Below are 17,982 nucleotides of genomic sequence, written 5' to 3'. Positions count from 1 at the left end.
TTGGTGCATTTTGCACTGAAATTGAAACATAAAAAAAAACACGTTTTCTTTTGTTTGTAATAACCGGCTGACTCGTGTGTCTCGGAACAGTTTGCGTCATTATTTTCACACTTAATCAAAGATTAGTGTTGCATTTCCGCCCTTATTCCAATTATCCTAGACATTGTTAGGGTAGTATTCATCATCCCGTCTCTGTAATTGAGATCCTGTGGGGTAATCCATCACACAGACATTGCTCAGAGATGACATTTTATTGATTTCACAGGGCATCCTTGGGCTTAACCACATCAATCTCTAGGTGACAGTCACTGCAGTAATTGCGTGCCACCGCTGCTAATGGCTATTCTGCTTGACCATCTCGCTGGCCAATTATCCACCCGAGATGCCGCACAGGTGTAAAGAATCATAATTAGGCTGTTATGATGAGTTGAAATGGGGATAAGGGCTCAGCAATCCTGCTCAGGGTAAATGAAATCCGAGAAGCTTTCATTTTTAAGGCAATTGACTTTGACACGGGACAAAAAAAACACATTTTGACTTCATGACTCCTGTGCTGCCTGCTAGTTGCTCTTCCCCCCCTGTTCTCCACCCTCCTATTGCAAGAGTCATTGCCTGGCATGCTCTAGCGATTCTGTTCATGACATGCTTCATGTAGGCTGGAAGTTGCATTGAGCTCAGGGTAAGCAGGGGGAATTCTGCTTCTCTGCTCTACTTGGCACTGGCCTGCAACGCTGCCTGATGTCAGACAGATCACAGCCAGAAAGACTGGCCCTCTTCCCTCGCTGGAAAAAAGCAAAGTTTCTAACACTCAAACCAGGTCTCTTTTGGCTCAAAGAGGAGGTTCTCATGCACACAATCCCATTTTTCTCTCTTGCATTTTCCAAGCAAAGCTGGGTTTTTGCCACTTGCCACATGAAAGTAAAAGAACATTATTGGAAGCACATTTCCTCACAAGTCCTTCATTTTAAATGCAATAATGTACAGCACTAATTGAAACTCTGAGAATAATTTGTGTGACAAATGCCTTTTAATAAAGTTTTAATTTGCTTTTCATTTATCATATTTAACTTTGGTGTTTGTTCAGAAGTTTCTTTTTTAGGACATCTGAGTTTAATGAGACATAAAGTGCACAAAAGCTGCACATTGATCCAATAGTGGTCACAGCATGTGTAGTACTGAAAAAATGTTTCTGGGTAAAATATTAAATGGCTAAATGTTTTTCTAAGCTCAGTTGTTTAAAGAGTGGTTGTCCCACTGGGCATGAATGGGAACAGTCATCATCAGTACTGTTTGCCCTACTGTTGTGGAAATGTTTTCCCCAAATTTCAGTCTGTCTTCAAGCCACCTGATAAAAGTATTTTTAGAAATTCCTGTTTTTTTTTTCTTTTAGGAAATGGTTCTTCTATCTCCCCTTGGACTTTAATCACAGGCCTGTTTAGCATTTGATGCTCTTCCAAGGTTCGAATAAAAGTCCCTCAAGCAGTCTGAACTCGATTCACTCATCAAAAAAAAAAAAAAAGCCCTCCACTTTATTGTTTTGTGTGTTTATGTTTGACATTTGGTTAGCAGCACAAGATGATTAGAATCTAATAAAATTAATTTCTAATATAAATAGATATAGAGTTATGGGTCCTAATCAATGTGGTGTTAATGGTATGCATGGTTAAAAACTACAAATGGACACCTGTGATGACATCACAGGGGGTGCGTCAGGCTTAAGTAGACAGGTGACGCTGATTGCTGGAAAGAAAGAAAATGTCTATGCTGAGAGTTGGTGTGATGCGGAATAAACTAATCACGATGATACAGTTGGACTGAATGCTCTCCTTCGTTAACACGACAATCAATAGATTCTGCCATCTATCCACACGTCCATTTTTGCTTACTTATCCAACATTGGGTCACAAAGGCAACAACTAGATGGGAAACCCAAACATCCCTCTCCCCAGTGACATTCTCCAGTTCCTCCCCTGGAATCCTGCAGAAATAGTAGACCAAAAGAGATGTAAAATCCCTCTTGTGAGTTCTTGGTATTCCTCATGGTCTTCATCCCAGAAGGATGTGCCTGGAACACTTCCAATGATCGGTAACCAGGAAGCATCCTGATCATAAACCTGAACCACTTCATCTGACTCCTTTCAATGCAGAGGAGATTGTCTCCACTCTGAGCTTCTCCAGATGACAGAGCTCCTCACGTTCTCTCAAGAGGTTGTATGTCACTGAGCTACGACTGGTGGCCAGGGAGTCTCCAAAAGGTCTCAAAACGTGTGTGGGAGTTCACAAGTTCCTTGTGTGAGTCGGTAAAGTGCACACATTTTGGTTGAATTTTGAACATGTTAAAAAAACGCAACAGATTTTCTCTCAAAATAGTCACAAAGTTGTTGCGGTCATCTTCGACCCATCTCATCTCCACAGGTGTTCTCCTCTGACAGAAAACATACCCAGTCTAAAAACGATGTCAGTAATGAATAATAATTTAGAAGAAACTTGTCCAAATCTGCCTATCTTAATTTCAGAAGTGTACTCCAGTAGATTAAATCATAACTGTGGGAGCTGCTGCCAGGGTGCATACAAAGCGAGCTGAGCCGGGTGGAGGTGCCAACAAAATATTGTGCACTGTCTAGAATACAGTTTTGCAAGCCATCCGCATGAAAATAAGTCGTGACTGTCTCCAACAGTCGCAGCCCAGTGAGATACTGCCTTAAAGCTGAGCCCACCTACCTACTGAAGCTCATTTCAGTCGCTTGTTTTTGGGATCTCATCCTCTCAGTCACGACTCAGATCTCATGACATTAGGTGAGGGTTAGAACGTAAACGAACCTGTAAATTGAGAGCTTAGCCTTTCAGCTCGGCTCTCTTCACCATCACTGGAGCAGCACCTCCATTCCAGCTGATGAAGCCATGATTCATCTGTTCATCTCTCACTTCATTGCCAGTATAAACAAGGTATTAATATACTTAAACTCAATCACTTGAGGCAGAAACTGACCCCCGACCTGGAGGGAATATTCCACTCTTTTTTGGTGAAGAAAATAGTAATTAACACATTATGTTCAGTAGCATCTGAAACTCAAAGATTCATGGGTGCCTAGTGGTATGATGTGCATAACCTTTCTTTAGAAGTTACCTGCAGGCTTCAACACAGAATGAAGCCTGCAGGTATGGTTTATGGTTTGTTTTGTCTCTCATCGCAATTCATCAAACTTTCCATTCCATTTAGGCTTCTTGCATAAAAGCAGAAAAGAAAAACGAAGGTGAACACAAAATTCTGCTGCAGCCCCATTTTATCAGGTAAATTATTATAAATATGAATGTGTTTAAACGGTAAGCCACAGCCTTTTTTATTTGTCAGTATATTTCATTTTTCTATAAAAGAGGCTGACATTGTTAAAGGGAGATGCAACATAAAAGAAGAAAAATGCAAAAAAAAAAAGAACAAAAGTGACATTTAGCTGCTGGCATTTAAGATTAGTTTCATTTGACTTCATTGTTTTTTCTGTCTGCAATGTCAAACTCAGATATAAGCAAATCAAATTTCTCTTCTGGTATATTTTCTCTCAAAAAGTTGTCTTGGGGACAACGATATAAAAACAGGATTGTAAATATGTGCAGAGGCTTTGACGTGCAGAAATGTCAACAAATATCTGTTTTCTGTGCACTGAAAACAAGTAGTGCAAACATATTTACCCCCTGCTGTGTCACATTTGCAGTTTTTGTTCTTGCTCCGATGTTGGGCTGCCTTCTCTTTGAGACCATTTCTGTCATATTAATTGGGAAAATCTCTCCCTCAATGCCAACTCTCTGTCAGTCACGCAGAGCCCTGCTGGAGGCTCATCTTGTGGGTAATGCATTTTAAATGGAGGGGCGTGACCCCACCCCTTCCCTATGCATCATTAACTTCCCACTGATTGATAAACAGTGAGCTGCTGAGGCCATGAGGGGCAGGCGGCTGGTGGCATTCGGCACATAATGTGGAAGGCTGGTGCTTCTTTGCTCAGCATGGATGAAATGCACCCGTAAGTGTTGTCAGCTGGGTGGAATTGAGTGAAAAGTTTTCACTTTAGTATTTCTGCACTTTGATGACTCATTATAGCAAATGTCATTCATGTTTTTTTGGTTTGTTTTCATACTTCTTCTCTGTGGAATATTTGACTTGGGCTGAAGATATTCTTCTTCTACACTCTTCAGGCTTTAGAGATAGGAGATTTTAAAAATCCTATCATGGGCAAATTTTCAGCTTTTTGACAAACATGACCATTTATTTACTTGTCTTTCTTTTCTTTTTATTGTTTAGACTAGTAGGTTTTGGCTAGACCACAACAGCACGACAAACCCAATAAACTTAGCTGATTGATCTGTATTCATATTAACCTAAATGTTTAGCAAAATAACCTTTTTCTGATGTGTACAAACTAAAATAATAATAATAATAATAATAATTTTTAATTCATCAGGTTGTGCTTGACAAACTGAAATTTTGTGCATGAGCTACAACCACAACAACAATGTAATTATTATTTTTTTAATCTGGTTTGCTTGTCCCGCTTGCCATAACCCTTTGGTCGTGTGCTGAAATAGTTAACTATTGAGAGGACATGCTGGACAATGTCAGTGAATGAAAAAAAAAATAGTTGTTTTGAGAAGCTCTTTCAGAAAGACAGGACAAAAAGCCATTTTCAGAAGGTTCTTTAGTATTTTCATGTGGCTTGGCATGGGCATTTCAGTGTTTTCTTTGGATTTTATAATTCTCATCTGGAGGAAGAAGCTTCAAATAATAAGATTAAATACATATTTTTTAAAATGTCCACAGTAATGTACTAAACTAATGCAGAAGGTTTTATCTTTGACCTAAGGTTCTCGATGAAAATGGATATATTACTTTTTCCTTTCTTCTATCTGGTGTCAATGGGTTTAACCAAACCAAGATTTTTCCGTCAACTTAATCCAGTAGTTTTGGTCCCTAATCTTCCCTACACAGCATTCTCAAATAAATGAAAGTATAAAAGTAACACCAAGTCATGTTACCTGGATGACATTTGAGATCATCTATTGTTTACCACAGATGTGAAACTTGCTTATTTGTCCCAATTTAGTCAGATTTTTAAAAATCGCTTTAAGTCTAAATTTTGTTTTGGAAATGGGTTGGTATAGCAAGAAAAACAAATATAAGAATCCTAAGAAACCTAAATAATGCAAATGAATGGAGAACTACACCTTAAATGTCAAAAACTGTTCTTGCGTCTAAAAAAAATGTGTGGAATTAATCTTAGCCATTACAATTCAGGGAGAACAACTTAAACTTTATTTCATTTACATTTAGGGAGACTTTAATGGAGTGACTCTCATTCACAAAAAAACTGTAACATATGGATGACACATGTATCTATGTTTTGTCCCACCCACCCTCCTAAAGGGAGGCAGTAAAGCAGAAATGTTACACACATCCACCCCACAGAGTTGTCTATCGAGGGCAGATGTTGGTTTTGTGTGTCCAGTCAAGAAAGTAGACCTAATTAAGTCTGAAGAAACACATCATTTTATTTGGCTCTCTCCACTCCTTGGCCTTGCTTTGATGCAGTGATTATTACCAGGTCTTTGGCTCTGTAGAGTACTTGAGGGTGGGGAAGCATTGTGTCTCATGCTGACAGCTCCCAAACAAAATAACCCCCCTCTCCCTGGGTTGCTGCAGCTGAAACTCCCAGCTGGGTTGTCAGTGGTGAGGTCAGTAAGAGAATCCAGCTGTCTGCTGAGGTTTGTTCCTCTGCTGTGAACCAGCCAACCATCTGCTGATCTCCTAGAATGGAATACTGAACATGTGCTTGCTGTATGTACAGTACATGGTCACACTGAGTTTGCTTGTACAAATAGTGAATCCAAATACAGATGTTTATAGTATAATAATGTTCTCAGGGGGAAAGTTTTCACTTCTTTTGGATCATTTATTGTTTTCTTTCTGCTGTTGATCCACAGTTCCCCTCTGGCTGGGTGTCCTTCCACCCCATCAGAGAAAAGAACAGAACTCTGTTACCTCTATTGTAGTGCTGCGATGGCATTTCTTCTTTTTGGTCTTTATATTGACATTGACAGGATGAGTCATTTACATGGCTTTCTTACATGATAGATTATCCCTCAAGCAGCTCTTATATCAGTGTTTCCCAACACTGGTCCTCAGGGCACACAGCCCTATTTGTTGTAGATGTCTACTTCAACACACCTGGTTTAAATTAATGCATCATTATCAAGCTTTTGTAGAATAGGCCAACAAGCTGTTGAGGTAATTCATTCCTTTAAATCAGTTGTGTTAGATTAGACTGCTTCTAAAACATTTAGGACAGTGTGACCAGAAGAAACAGGATTGGGAAAGAAGTCTTATACAATGTTTGTTGTTGTTGGATTATTGTATTGGTCTTTCTTGTGATTGGGAGTGTTGAGGTTTTAATGGAAAAAGGTGGAATGCTTCCTCTGGTTTGAAGGTGAGTCTCTGCCCCAAGCAGAGGAGTTTAAGTATCTGGGAGTCTTGTTCAGGATGGAGAGGGAGCTGAATTGTTGGATCATGGCCTCATCCACAGTAATGAGGGCTTTGCATCAGACTGTGGTGGTGAAGAAGGAGCTGTACTTAAAGGCAAAGCTCTCAATTTACTGGTCCATCTATGTTCTAACCCTCACATATGGTCATGAGACATGGATCTTCACCGAAAGAATGAGATCCTGGATACAAGCGGTTGAAAGGCCAAGCTCAGACTTAGATAGGTGAGAACCAGAGAGCCTCAGTTCATTCACCTCCCAGTACGTAACAATAAGTCTGATAGATCAATCTTCTTGTTGATTTGCATAACTCTTAATCTCATAGAGAGCGGAGCAATTTGTGAACACAAGACAAGCAGTTGAAGACAGTAAGTTGAAAGTAGTTGACAAAACTTTTTAAAAGAAAAGAAAAGGTCCTTTTGGATCTGTAAAAATAGAAGTCTACCCCCACAAATTCTTCCTTAGTCAGAAATTTCCAAGTTCATGGCTGGTTCACTTCAGCTATAGAGTTTTGTATAGATACAAGTCCCAATTCATTTGGGTTTCTGCTTTAGGGATAACAAGAACCACAACAGATTCTCTCAAAATCCCATAAAGTTTCAGTTAACATTTATTTAATCCCACCTGTAACTGAAAATGATCACTTCACCATTATGTCTATCTGCTCATTACTTGCTATTGTCAACAGCCTCTAAGCTAATTACTGCTCTGCTGTATGATGGAATGAGTTATTGATTGATATTGAATGCTTCGTCATGGTGTGCGCCCATGTTGCCAAAGTGTCTTAATAAAAAACGGCACTGCAGCCTTTTTAAAAAAAAAAATCTGTTTTCTTTCTTCGTGCCTACAGCTGCTCAGATCAATTTATGCGTTCCTAAAGCAGGGTTAAGTGTTAAATCGTGTCAGACCGTTTATCTTCCATGCAGGCGTGGCAGTCGTGGAATGACTTAAAACCGGATGATTGATTTTTTTTTTCCTTTTTTTAAATGAAATCCCTTAGGATTGCTTATGATTGTTTCTTGTCTTTATTTATCTTTTTAGGGGGCTGTTTGCTAGTAACTTTACAGAAACCCATTACCTGGAAGACGGCACTTCAGTCACAGGGCCGCTCAACTTCACGGTATGTTTCTTTTTATTTCAGTGTGTGAACTTGGATTCTGACCAAGAACCTCTTATGGATGTAGGATTTCTGCAAAACTCTTCTACTGGAAAGGCTCTGGTTCTTTGTGCTAATATTAGGACAACTAAAGAAGTGAATTAAAATTAAATTGCAGTCAGACTCCCCTTTTAAACCACCTGGAATTGCTCATAAAGAATCACATGTAGGTGAGTGGGTCCATTTTCTGCAAGTCGATTTATATTTGATGAAGTAAAGGCAGACAGAGGTCAGAGAATAGACTCAGTTTTAGGAAATAGCTCAAGTCTTTTATAATGGATAAGCTTAAAACCATCCCCAAAAATGATTTGTTATGCAGGTCTGCACGAATATCTTGAATTAGTGAACATTTAAGTGCACTTCAGAACTCACACTGACTGAAATATTCATTTCATTTATGAGCTTTGTACTTGGTGAATTGAGTTAGCATATTTATCTAAAATACATCTGTGGAATCTGTCAAACGACTAATATTTTTCATCATTTCTGACTCCCAAGTCAAGGCTGACATATAGCTACATGCATAGTTTTTGGTCTATTGCTGCACAAATTACTTTCTGCTATTTTACTTCAGTGCTGGGATAAATATTGCTCATATTCATCAAACTCAATTAGGCATCCCCCAGCAAAATATGCTCAGCTTTTGAACGCCTGGCCTCTTTGAAAACATCTTCCATGGATGCCTAAATATCCTGCCATGCACAGATATTTATTTTATGGTTTGGTAAAATAAAGAGGTAATTATAGCACACTGTATTGAAAGTGGCTTAATCACGTGGAGCAGTTTTTATGCTTTGTAGCTTCCACCAGCTGGCTTTATTTCACGGATTTGTTCATCTGCAGTTTGGAAAGCAATTAAATGTCTAATTTTTCTTCGGAATACCGAGAAAGCATAGTAAACAGCCTGCAGGGGTTCTGTGTGCAAAACACTCAGCTGACTTATAGCTAAAATTCACAAAAGGGGGGATTAATTGAATTACATAATGTGCAAATTAGCAATATATTTTACTTGAAGCTGCTGCAAACTCTCTGAGCTGCAACTTAATGGATTCAGCTCATTAGAACTGTTGCTGTTCCAGACCATAAAGACAATAGAGTTGTAGCAATTCAGCTGCGCTTTGAGATGCCACTGTTTAGTTGTCTAGCTCTGGGTGGAAAGATCAGTTGCAGTCAGACGTTTACATACACCCACTCATGGACATGAATGTCATAATGACTTTGGGAATTTATTGATTTATTTGAACCTTTTTTTAAAGGGTAGAATAATAACACGAAATACCACTTCAGTGACTTTTAAACCAAGAATTGGGTGTGCAAGTTTGATGTGATTGTATCATATAAACAAGCCAAATGACATCTAGTTAAAATTGGCCACAATGGCAAAAAAATACTTTTGAAGTAGTCAAAGTGAGACGTTCAAACACTGTTCTCACTGTCAAGCTTGATGGTGGTAGCAGCATGCTGTGGGGCTGGTGAATTACATAAAGTGGACGGAATAATGAAGTAGGAGGACTACCTCCAAATTATTGGTTTCTGAATGAATAAAGCAGGCCAACATTAGGCTTTTGGAATGCCCTTCCCAAAGCCCCAACGTCAGCCCAATTGAAAATTTGTGGACTGATCTTCATAGCCAAGTCTGTGCCAGAAAACCAATTAATTATAATGAACTCAAATTCTACCAAGACGACCAGAATTAGACCAGAAGCTTGTTAATGGCTTTAGAAAGTGTGTGTTCGAGGTCCAACTTGCTAAGGGACATTTTACCAAGTATTAATGCGTGTGTGTGTACATATATTTGATTCTGTATGTATAAAAAAAATCATAATAACTTAAAAACTGATTTAAAGTCAGACACCTGTTTGGCTGATTGACTATACCAACATTTGAACAACTTTTTGACCTCTTCCCGTCTTCTCATTCCTCTGCCATGACCACGGCTATTTCTTCATGGGAGGACAATTTTACTGAAAACAGCCAGATCTTTTGAGACTGATCTGTAGGTAATTTATTTGTCCTGCCGGCAGGGAGGGTGGCTGATATAGTGATCTGGGCGAGGGATCTTGCAGATTCAGTTCTGTGTCAACAGCAAGGCACTGCTGGGAGTGACTTCAGCATGAGTCAGCCGTTTCTCCGGTTCTGTTTTACACCCTCTCTCCTTCCCACTAAATCTAAATCCACACAGAGCACAATAAACAAGTGTCATGTGCTGCAACAAAAGCCATCCACTGGGAAAATCAATCACCTCCATGGATATTAAATAGTTAGCTTAGAATAATAAATGTCTAGAACGGCACTGTCTGGATTCACACAAAGGGTTGCCTCCCACAATAACCTGGTTTTTAGTTATGAATCTTACCTAATCACACCTGATTTATTAACACATAGGCACGTTTTTTCACCCTTTCAGTAGAAATTATAGAAACAAAAGGTCTATTCATATCTCTCGTATCGATACATCTCTGTCATGATCTCATCAAAGAAACATGAGAAGATAGCATTAACTCAGTGCACTAAATCCAGCCCTGCTCCTCCCAGCTAAACTAAAAATTCATTTGTTAGATGATGTGCTGTCTTGTCTTTGCACTTTTTTACCACACTATAATGAATTATTCTCTTTTAAAGTGCCACTAGAATTAGGTTAAAATAGCAAAAGATTGTTGATTTTATTCAACTAATAAAAATGGGTTGTAACAACTTAAGTAAAAGTAAAATATCTTCATTCCTTGGTTGCTCAGTGGTGCAGTTGGTTAGCACTCCTGCTTGCACGTAGAAGGTTGCAGGTTTGACTCCCAGCTGGGGTTTTTCTGCATGGAGTTTTGCATGTTCTTCCTGTGCATGCATATTCTCTGTGTACTTTGGTTTTCTCCCACAGTCCAAGTGTGAGTGTGAAGGGTTGTCTGTCTTGTTGCCTATATGTGCACCTGTGATGGACTGGCGACCCGTCCAGGATGTACACCGTCATTTTGCCCAGTGACTGCTGGAGATGGGCACCAGTTCCCTGCAAACCTTAACAGGAATGGGTTAAGAAGAAGAACGAGTCTACACTTTGCTTTTTGTGCAGAAAACTTGGCCCTGCTTTCTGCCAGCTACTCAAGCCTTTGAAATTTAGGTAGTGCACCAAGGTGTTGCTGACATAAAATCTCCTTTACTTTCCGCACTTACCTCGAAAACAACAGTAAGATCTATGAACGTATTTTTTAAATTGCTCCCATTTCAGTATCACTGTGCTGTTCTTTACAAGCTTACTGCTTTTTAGAACCATATGCAACTTTTTACAAAGTCATGACCAAGTTACTGATCTGAAATGTAAGACCCATGTTTGACCGTGTTCACTCAGCATGCTCTTTAAGTAGCTGTAACGGTTCTTTTCTGGAAACACAACAGAAACCTAACTTTTCAAGAAGAGGATCTGGCAAAAAAGTCCCTTTTTTATGTTCTTGGAGAACCTCGCAACGATCCAACACCAGTGCACTAACAGAGACGTCAGCTCTACTTAAAAAAAAAAAAAACACTTGAGAAAAGAAAATGTCTGTCTGCAAAGCTGCTCAAGGTCTTTTACTACTGCTCTGTTTAGAGGGATTCGGTATAGAATATCCCAGAATGATATTTAAACTGCAAAGAGGAAGAAATGGAAAAAAAAAACAGTCAGTGAGTGATTAAAACATCCTGGAAAATTATCAAACGCAGTCCACCCAAAATGGAAGATAGAACCTCCGCAGAGCAAGCAGCATTCTGAAGGATGAAGCACACCCTTCTCATCAGTTCTTTTGTTTTTCCCATCTGGAAAACACAGGAGAGCCGTTAAAGTTCGTACCTCCAGGCTGAAGAATGACTTCAGGCCAAGAGTCATCACTGAACTGAACTCCTTCAACCATCTTCCAATCCCTCACTGCCAGGACCGGAACACTATCTGTTTATATCTCACCTACTTTTTACAAACATCTGAGAACATATATTATTGTTCAACCTGTATTATCTATCTTACTCTTTGTGTGTCAGTGCTTTTAGTCTGCTTTTTAATATATTGAAGTTTTCATGTATTGAAAGCAGGATAAATGTGTGAATGCCTCTTGTTTATTAGGGATGCTCAGCAAATCTCGCTCTCCTCTAAATCTCTTTTGGTGCAATGACAATAAAGCATTTTTAGACCTAATATTAGATATGACATATTTGGAAAGGAGTTCGGAGGCGTCAAATGATGAATCTGCATTCACTGTTTTGATCAGGTTGCACAGCCTGTTTTGATTTAGCAGAATGACAAAAACGATATAAAATATGTGACAATATGCTCTAAACCAGAAAAAAAAAAGTGTTTTCTCAGAATTTTATCGTTTTCGCATATTTGATATTATTGCAACAGTTTGGGAGAGGGTGTGTTGCAATCATTAAATTAACTTCACTGCAGAAACAGAGGTTCAGAGGTTGAATCTCCTGATGCTTGTTTTCTGCTCGCCAACAATGGATCACTTTCCTCATGTTGTATGCTTTCAGATGTTTCCTGCCAGCAGTTCAGATGCTCGCAATCTGTTTGGACCCGGACCATTTCTGCTTGTACATATAGTTCTTTGGGGTTTTGTTACTACAACGTTTCTCTTCCTCATTAACAACTTTTTAAATCGTATTTACATATAAAACATATGCAAGGGTGTAGCTTAAATGCAGTTATTAGAACCTTTCTCTAAAAATATCAATTTCAAATTGATGCATTTAGAAGATTTAAACACAAAATTAAGCACAGATTCCTTTGAAAACCAGAATCCTCTTGATGCCAGCAGCCTCTGCAGACAAGCAACCTAAAAGGAGGTCAATTGTTTAAATTCAATGCCTGCCCTCTATATTTAGAGGGAGTCTAAGTAGGGTAGAAAACTCACACTTCCTTTTTTTCCCCCCAGAGCAGAGTGCTGTGGGTTAGACCTCACCTGAGCAAAGCCATCTCAGTGAAGCAGAGAGCTGAAGGCCTGTTTTCACTCTAAACCAGACACTTCCTCCCCACCCATTTGGTGCCAGGCTTGTTCAATAAACATGGACTTAATTCGCTTTCTTTACTCTTTACTCCTGCTGTAGCTTGACAGGTGGTCTGCGAAAGTGGCTACCTGGGAATGTAGCAGAACGCAAAAGTTGTGCAAAGAAAATATGACGCTCGAACTCAGATTGGAGCTTTTATTAGTTTGTGGTGATCGGTGGAAAGGAAGTCTGGTTACCTGGCAAAGACTTTTTAACCCATGGTTTGATTGAACCTTTTTAAAGCTTTAATTTTTGTCTCACACTGGCCCTATTTTTCTTGATTTTTGATTCTTTTCTCTGCTTTTTCAGGCAAACTGCTACTACCACGGAGAGGTGGAGGGTCATGTCAACTCAGACGTCAGCCTCAGTTCTTGTGCTGGAATTAGGTGAGTTTGTCATAAGCTTTTTGTCTTCCACTGTAATAATGTTGTTTTAAGACTTCAGTTATAATCTGCTCTGAAGGCCAGGGAGTCTGAAACCTCCCTCTGCTCTTGCTTTCTTGATTGCTGGTTGAGTTGATTGGTTTTATTTGAACTGAGTCTCAAATGAGTTGAATTTCACAGCTGTCAAGTTCAGGTCAGCTGGCCGTGCCTCATTTTTCATACTGCGAAAAAGAAGCCTCACGGGGAGAAAAAAAAATCCCATGTCAAGTCAAATGATTATGCAGGCTTTACACAAACTACCACTTTAGCTAACCGTTTTACCAAACATCTGTCACATGTATGCATCAACTTTCTGATTATAGTTTAGCTTGCAGTGGCTTCAGTTATATGTATGAGTGTGTGAATCCATCAGAAGTCATTAAGCTACATCAAGTGTCAGAAGGGGGGAACACGGAGGCGAACCCAGAGCGCAGACTCATGTTTCTTTAAAATAAAACTAATTTATTCGAATAAAAAAATAACCAAAACAATGGGCTGACGAGGCAGCAAAACTAATAATAACAAAAATCCAAAATCCCAAATCAAGGAACAAAGCAAGGCTTAACCAAACGTGACTACCATGGACCAAGTGGAAAACACAGCAAAAACGGAATGACCCAGTAGGGAATGAAGAGCAAAGACCGGTATATGAAGGCTGAGGATCAGGAGGAAAATGGGCACAGGTGAGTGATAACAAACAGGTGAAAATGATGGCAGTGATTAAGTAGTCATGGTAATGTGGGTGTGGCATGAGAAACTGGAAAGTAACTGAACAGCAAGGAATGAGAGAAGGAGGCGTGGCAGGTTACTGGGGAGGTGAAAATGACAAGACATGAACACAAATCCAAAAGACAAACACAGCAGAACAAGAACCAGAAAAACCATCAAACAAAACACCAAAACTATGACATCAAGAGACCTTAATTAAACAAATGACTTATTTATTTGTATTCACAATTAACCAGTATTACATTTCTGAGCAGTATATGCATCTGAACCTTTTATGCAGTATTTGGTGTGACGTCCATATGCAGTGATAGCTGTAACTAAACAACTCCAGAAACTGCACATCACTTTGGGTTTCCTAACATGAGCTGCTCACTTCAGGTCCTTCCTGATGTCTGTTGAATTAGGCTTTTCTTAACCACTGAAACTCACTAATGTCAGAATTTCCAGCCAATATATTTTTTAGAATGGCTTATGTGCTTAGTGTTGTGTTGCTAAATGACCTTCAATCTGTAAAAACTCTGATAGAGGTTCTGAATTTGCTATTATAATTCAAAATTCATCATCCATGAGGGCAAGCTGTTATGGCGAGGATGCAAGCCCAAACCATGATACTACCATCACTGTTTCACAGATGGGTGGAAGTTTTCTAAACTTTCTACCCATTCATTTAATTTTACCTAATGTTTTGATGGTGAACTTGTGACGAATAATATATTTCAGTGTGAGAGACTCATTTTGACACTTAGAAGTTACTCTGGGTTTATTTGTGACCTCCTAAAGTTTTACACAGCGATCATGGGTGGGTACTTGTGATCCTGTATTTATTATATTTATACATAGTTTGTTGGAACGTGGCTTCCTGGAGTCTAAACTCCTTATAGACCATTTGTGACCTTTTCCAGGTTTATAGGCATCAAAAACTCTATTTTAAGTATTTTCTTTGTGCAACGATGTGGTTTGACAATATCTTTTGAAGATCAAGCTTTTATGGATGCCTGTGCTTTAAATAGCAACTAATCTTTTGCCTCTCAGTTTTGCAACATTTGATCTTTTTTTCTTTATTGGAAAAATGCTTTACGGTTACATTCAGGCTTGTTGTTATTGATCGTCTTAACTAACTTTTATAAAGTGTATAAAAATCTGAGTGTTTTTGATCATATTTTTGCAGAAGTCCAGACAATATCACAAGCTTTATTTCACCCCAGTAAGTTGTCAGTAAATTATTATTTTGCAACGTAAGTTTGCAGAGATTTCTGTCTTCATATGCAGCTGAAAATAAGGTATTGTGAGGTTTTAGACAAGTGAGGAGTTTCAGTGTTGGAAACGCTTTATTTGCGGATGTCAAAGAAGAGAAATGATTGCAGCAATATCATTGGGCACCATCCAAAATGTTTTCATAAATCAGGCAAAAATCTGAGCCCTCTGTAGAGTGATTTAGCAGACGAAGCAGGAACTGCTGGTCGTAACATTTATTTATTTGTTTCGGTTTCTGTGAAACCCGTCTGCGCAGTGACAGATCAATAAAACGTTTTTGACAGAGGGGGCTGCACAGTGCTTGACCCCCTCACTGACACCAGTGGTTCTTGGTTTGGGTTGGCTGCACGCAAGCTTGTGATGGTTACTGAAGAGTTCATGTGGTTTGAGTATTGTGCAAGCTTTTAGAGAATACAAATTTTTACACAAATTCACTGAGTTTTATGACGGCTTCAGCTATGAGATGAAAAAAAAGTTGCGAACCCAAATTATTTCTAATATATACTGTCATCGAATATGCTCATTATCAAGGACTTGAACATTAAGTGCCAAGTTAAAGAACTGAAACTATGATTATTATTACTAAGTGATACTGACTTATGAATTCACTCTTGCATATTACTCGTTATATGATACTGCAAAGGAGATAAGTTTGGATTTTAAGAGCAGTAAAAATGACCAAAACTATTTCAGCTCTGTTCAGATTCTTCTTCAGGATGAGTCTGCCCTTCAGTGTTTGCAGCAAGATATTTTAAATCCTCTCTAAGTTCTCTTTTTTTTGTCGGTGGATGCAGTTTTCTTTGCATCTTGTGACAGCAGCATCACAGTCAAGGACAAAAACAGCTTATCTTTGATTCAGAAACTACTCTTAAGCCCCTTAAAACTGATAGTAGAAAATAGCATCACAAGCTGCTTAGGATAATGGACACACAACGCTCTCTGCACAAAATAATGATGAACCATCATCAGTCAGCTCCGCTACAAAAAGGACCAGTACAGGAGGTAATTTTGACTTTCTTTGCCCAGATACAATTCAAATTATTTTCTTTTATTTTTACTGTATTATCGACTTTCTTGCTTAATTTCAAAAGTGCTTCTCGTCTTTTAGTTTCATCTCAATTGAAATATGTTTTAAATCTTTTTGCCTCATCCATTTCTTTCTGCAGGGGTTTCGTATCTCTTAGAGGCAGATCCTACATGTTGGAACCGTGCACCGATTGTTCTAATGGGACCCACTGGATCTACTCAGCGGAGCACCTCAGTTTTGTTTCTGGGACCTGTGGCCATGGTTTCAACATATCCAGCCCCGCCCTGCTTACAGACAGCAGTCCCTTCAAGGCCTTCAGCTCAAGAGTAAGGATTCATTAACTGTCTGTTCTTTACACCTTTAATTTTTCTCAAAGGAGGGTAGAAACATTGGAGGAAATGTGGAAGTTCACTGATGAGGAATCAGACATGGTTAGGACTTTAACACCTCACTCATTAAGTCACATTAAGGCCTGTTTCGACTCAGGATGGGAAAATTAACCCTTTTGTACCGATTCACAAATGCACACATCTACAATGCAACTGCATCTGTAGAGCAGCTGTGTACCAATGCAGTTTAGGGCTTAAATCTAAATGCATGTGTTTATTAAGTTTTGTACCATAATTAAAAGTTAGCAAGCAGGTTTATTTGTACATAATTATCATTATTAAAAAAAAAGTTCAAGTGTAGTTTGTGTACGAAGAGCGTATTCCCTCTGTTCATTTCTTATTGTGGACAGCTCTTCTTCTACCTGCAGTTTTTGTTGTGTAGCAGAATTGTTTTCTGCTACACTTACAGGTGTGCACTAAGCCTCATTTTTTGTGTATCATTTAATAACTGTAAGTCAGATTTTATGAGAGTGTTTCACAATTTTAAAACAAGACCTGTTTGTGAGCAGTCATTATTTATTAGGCAGTAAATAATTAGTCTTAATAGCTGACGTAGGACCGTTCCTTTGCTTTGTTGTATTATACTGCATTAAATCTCAAGTGTTGAATCAAACTCATATTGAATCACATTGTGATTAACGGCTGAATTGCATTATAATTAGGGGCTTAATCATAATACTTTTTGATGCCCACGGATCTTTAATGAATCAGACTGAGACCAGTGGTGCACAACCCTACTTTACAACTTTATGGTGAAAGAGTTTTTTGAATGTCGTGCATTGATTTGGGTGCAACATTTTTTCCTGCAATATTTTTAATCTAAAGGTTCAATTGCTACCAAGGAGTAAAGTTTAGAGACGTCACAAGCTTCTGAACCAAAGTTTTAATGTTCACAGTTTTGTATCTAGCGAATCCTGCAATCTTCAGACGAAGGTTCAGAAATGTTCAGGATTTTTTTAAGGCATTTATCTGTTATTGCAGTTGGTGTCAACAAGGCTTCATTTATTGACACCAAACTCAGTGTACACAGTCTGTGCCCCCTAAAGGGACCATCAGTTTGAAAAAAAAAAAAGGTTTCCTACTAGTTTTACTTTCTTTGAAATGAACGAGTTTCAACTCTAAATTAAAGCTGCAAGCAGCGTTGGGCGGCCCTCGCAGCTCAGCGCCGCTTCGGCCTATAGCGACCGCGGGAACTCTGGCGACCGCCCCCTACGCTCTCATGCGCTTCCCGCGCATTTCCCGTGCACTTCCCGCGCCCTCCACTGGGTGGCGCTCTGGGCAAACGTCCAAAATCACCTTCAGTCCGGCTCATCAGGACTCCTGTGGCATGTTGTGAAGTTTCGCCTTCCTACGTCGAACGGTTCCAGAGTTAGAGCACGTGTGCTGTTGCGACCTTGAACTTTGACCTTGTGACGTTGAACTCCAAAGGGCTAATCCTTGACCCATGGGGACTCTGGTTGTGAAGTCTGAACTTCT

General features: G+C 39.2%; 1 protein-coding gene across 2 annotated transcripts in view; it reads left to right on the top strand.

Annotated features, from left to right (window-relative positions):
* The window catches only part of LOC108246095 (disintegrin and metalloproteinase domain-containing protein 12-like), an 85,036-nt gene that overhangs the window by 36,671 nt on the left and 30,383 nt on the right, over positions 1-17,982 (top strand). For both annotated transcript variants that reach the window (XM_037981011.1, XM_025002256.2), the window contains exons 4-6: positions 7,567-7,645; positions 12,995-13,071; positions 16,257-16,443. In XM_037981011.1, the coding sequence (XP_037836939.1) occupies positions 7,567-7,645; positions 12,995-13,071; positions 16,257-16,443 (343 nt within the window). The remainder of the gene's footprint in view (positions 1-7,566; positions 7,646-12,994; positions 13,072-16,256; positions 16,444-17,982) is intronic.

This window comes from Kryptolebias marmoratus, linkage group LG17 (genome assembly GCF_001649575.2).
Source record: "Kryptolebias marmoratus isolate JLee-2015 linkage group LG17, ASM164957v2, whole genome shotgun sequence".
NCBI lineage: Eukaryota > Metazoa > Chordata > Actinopteri > Cyprinodontiformes > Rivulidae > Kryptolebias > Kryptolebias marmoratus.
This window is presented reverse-complemented; position numbering and strand designations above follow the sequence as displayed.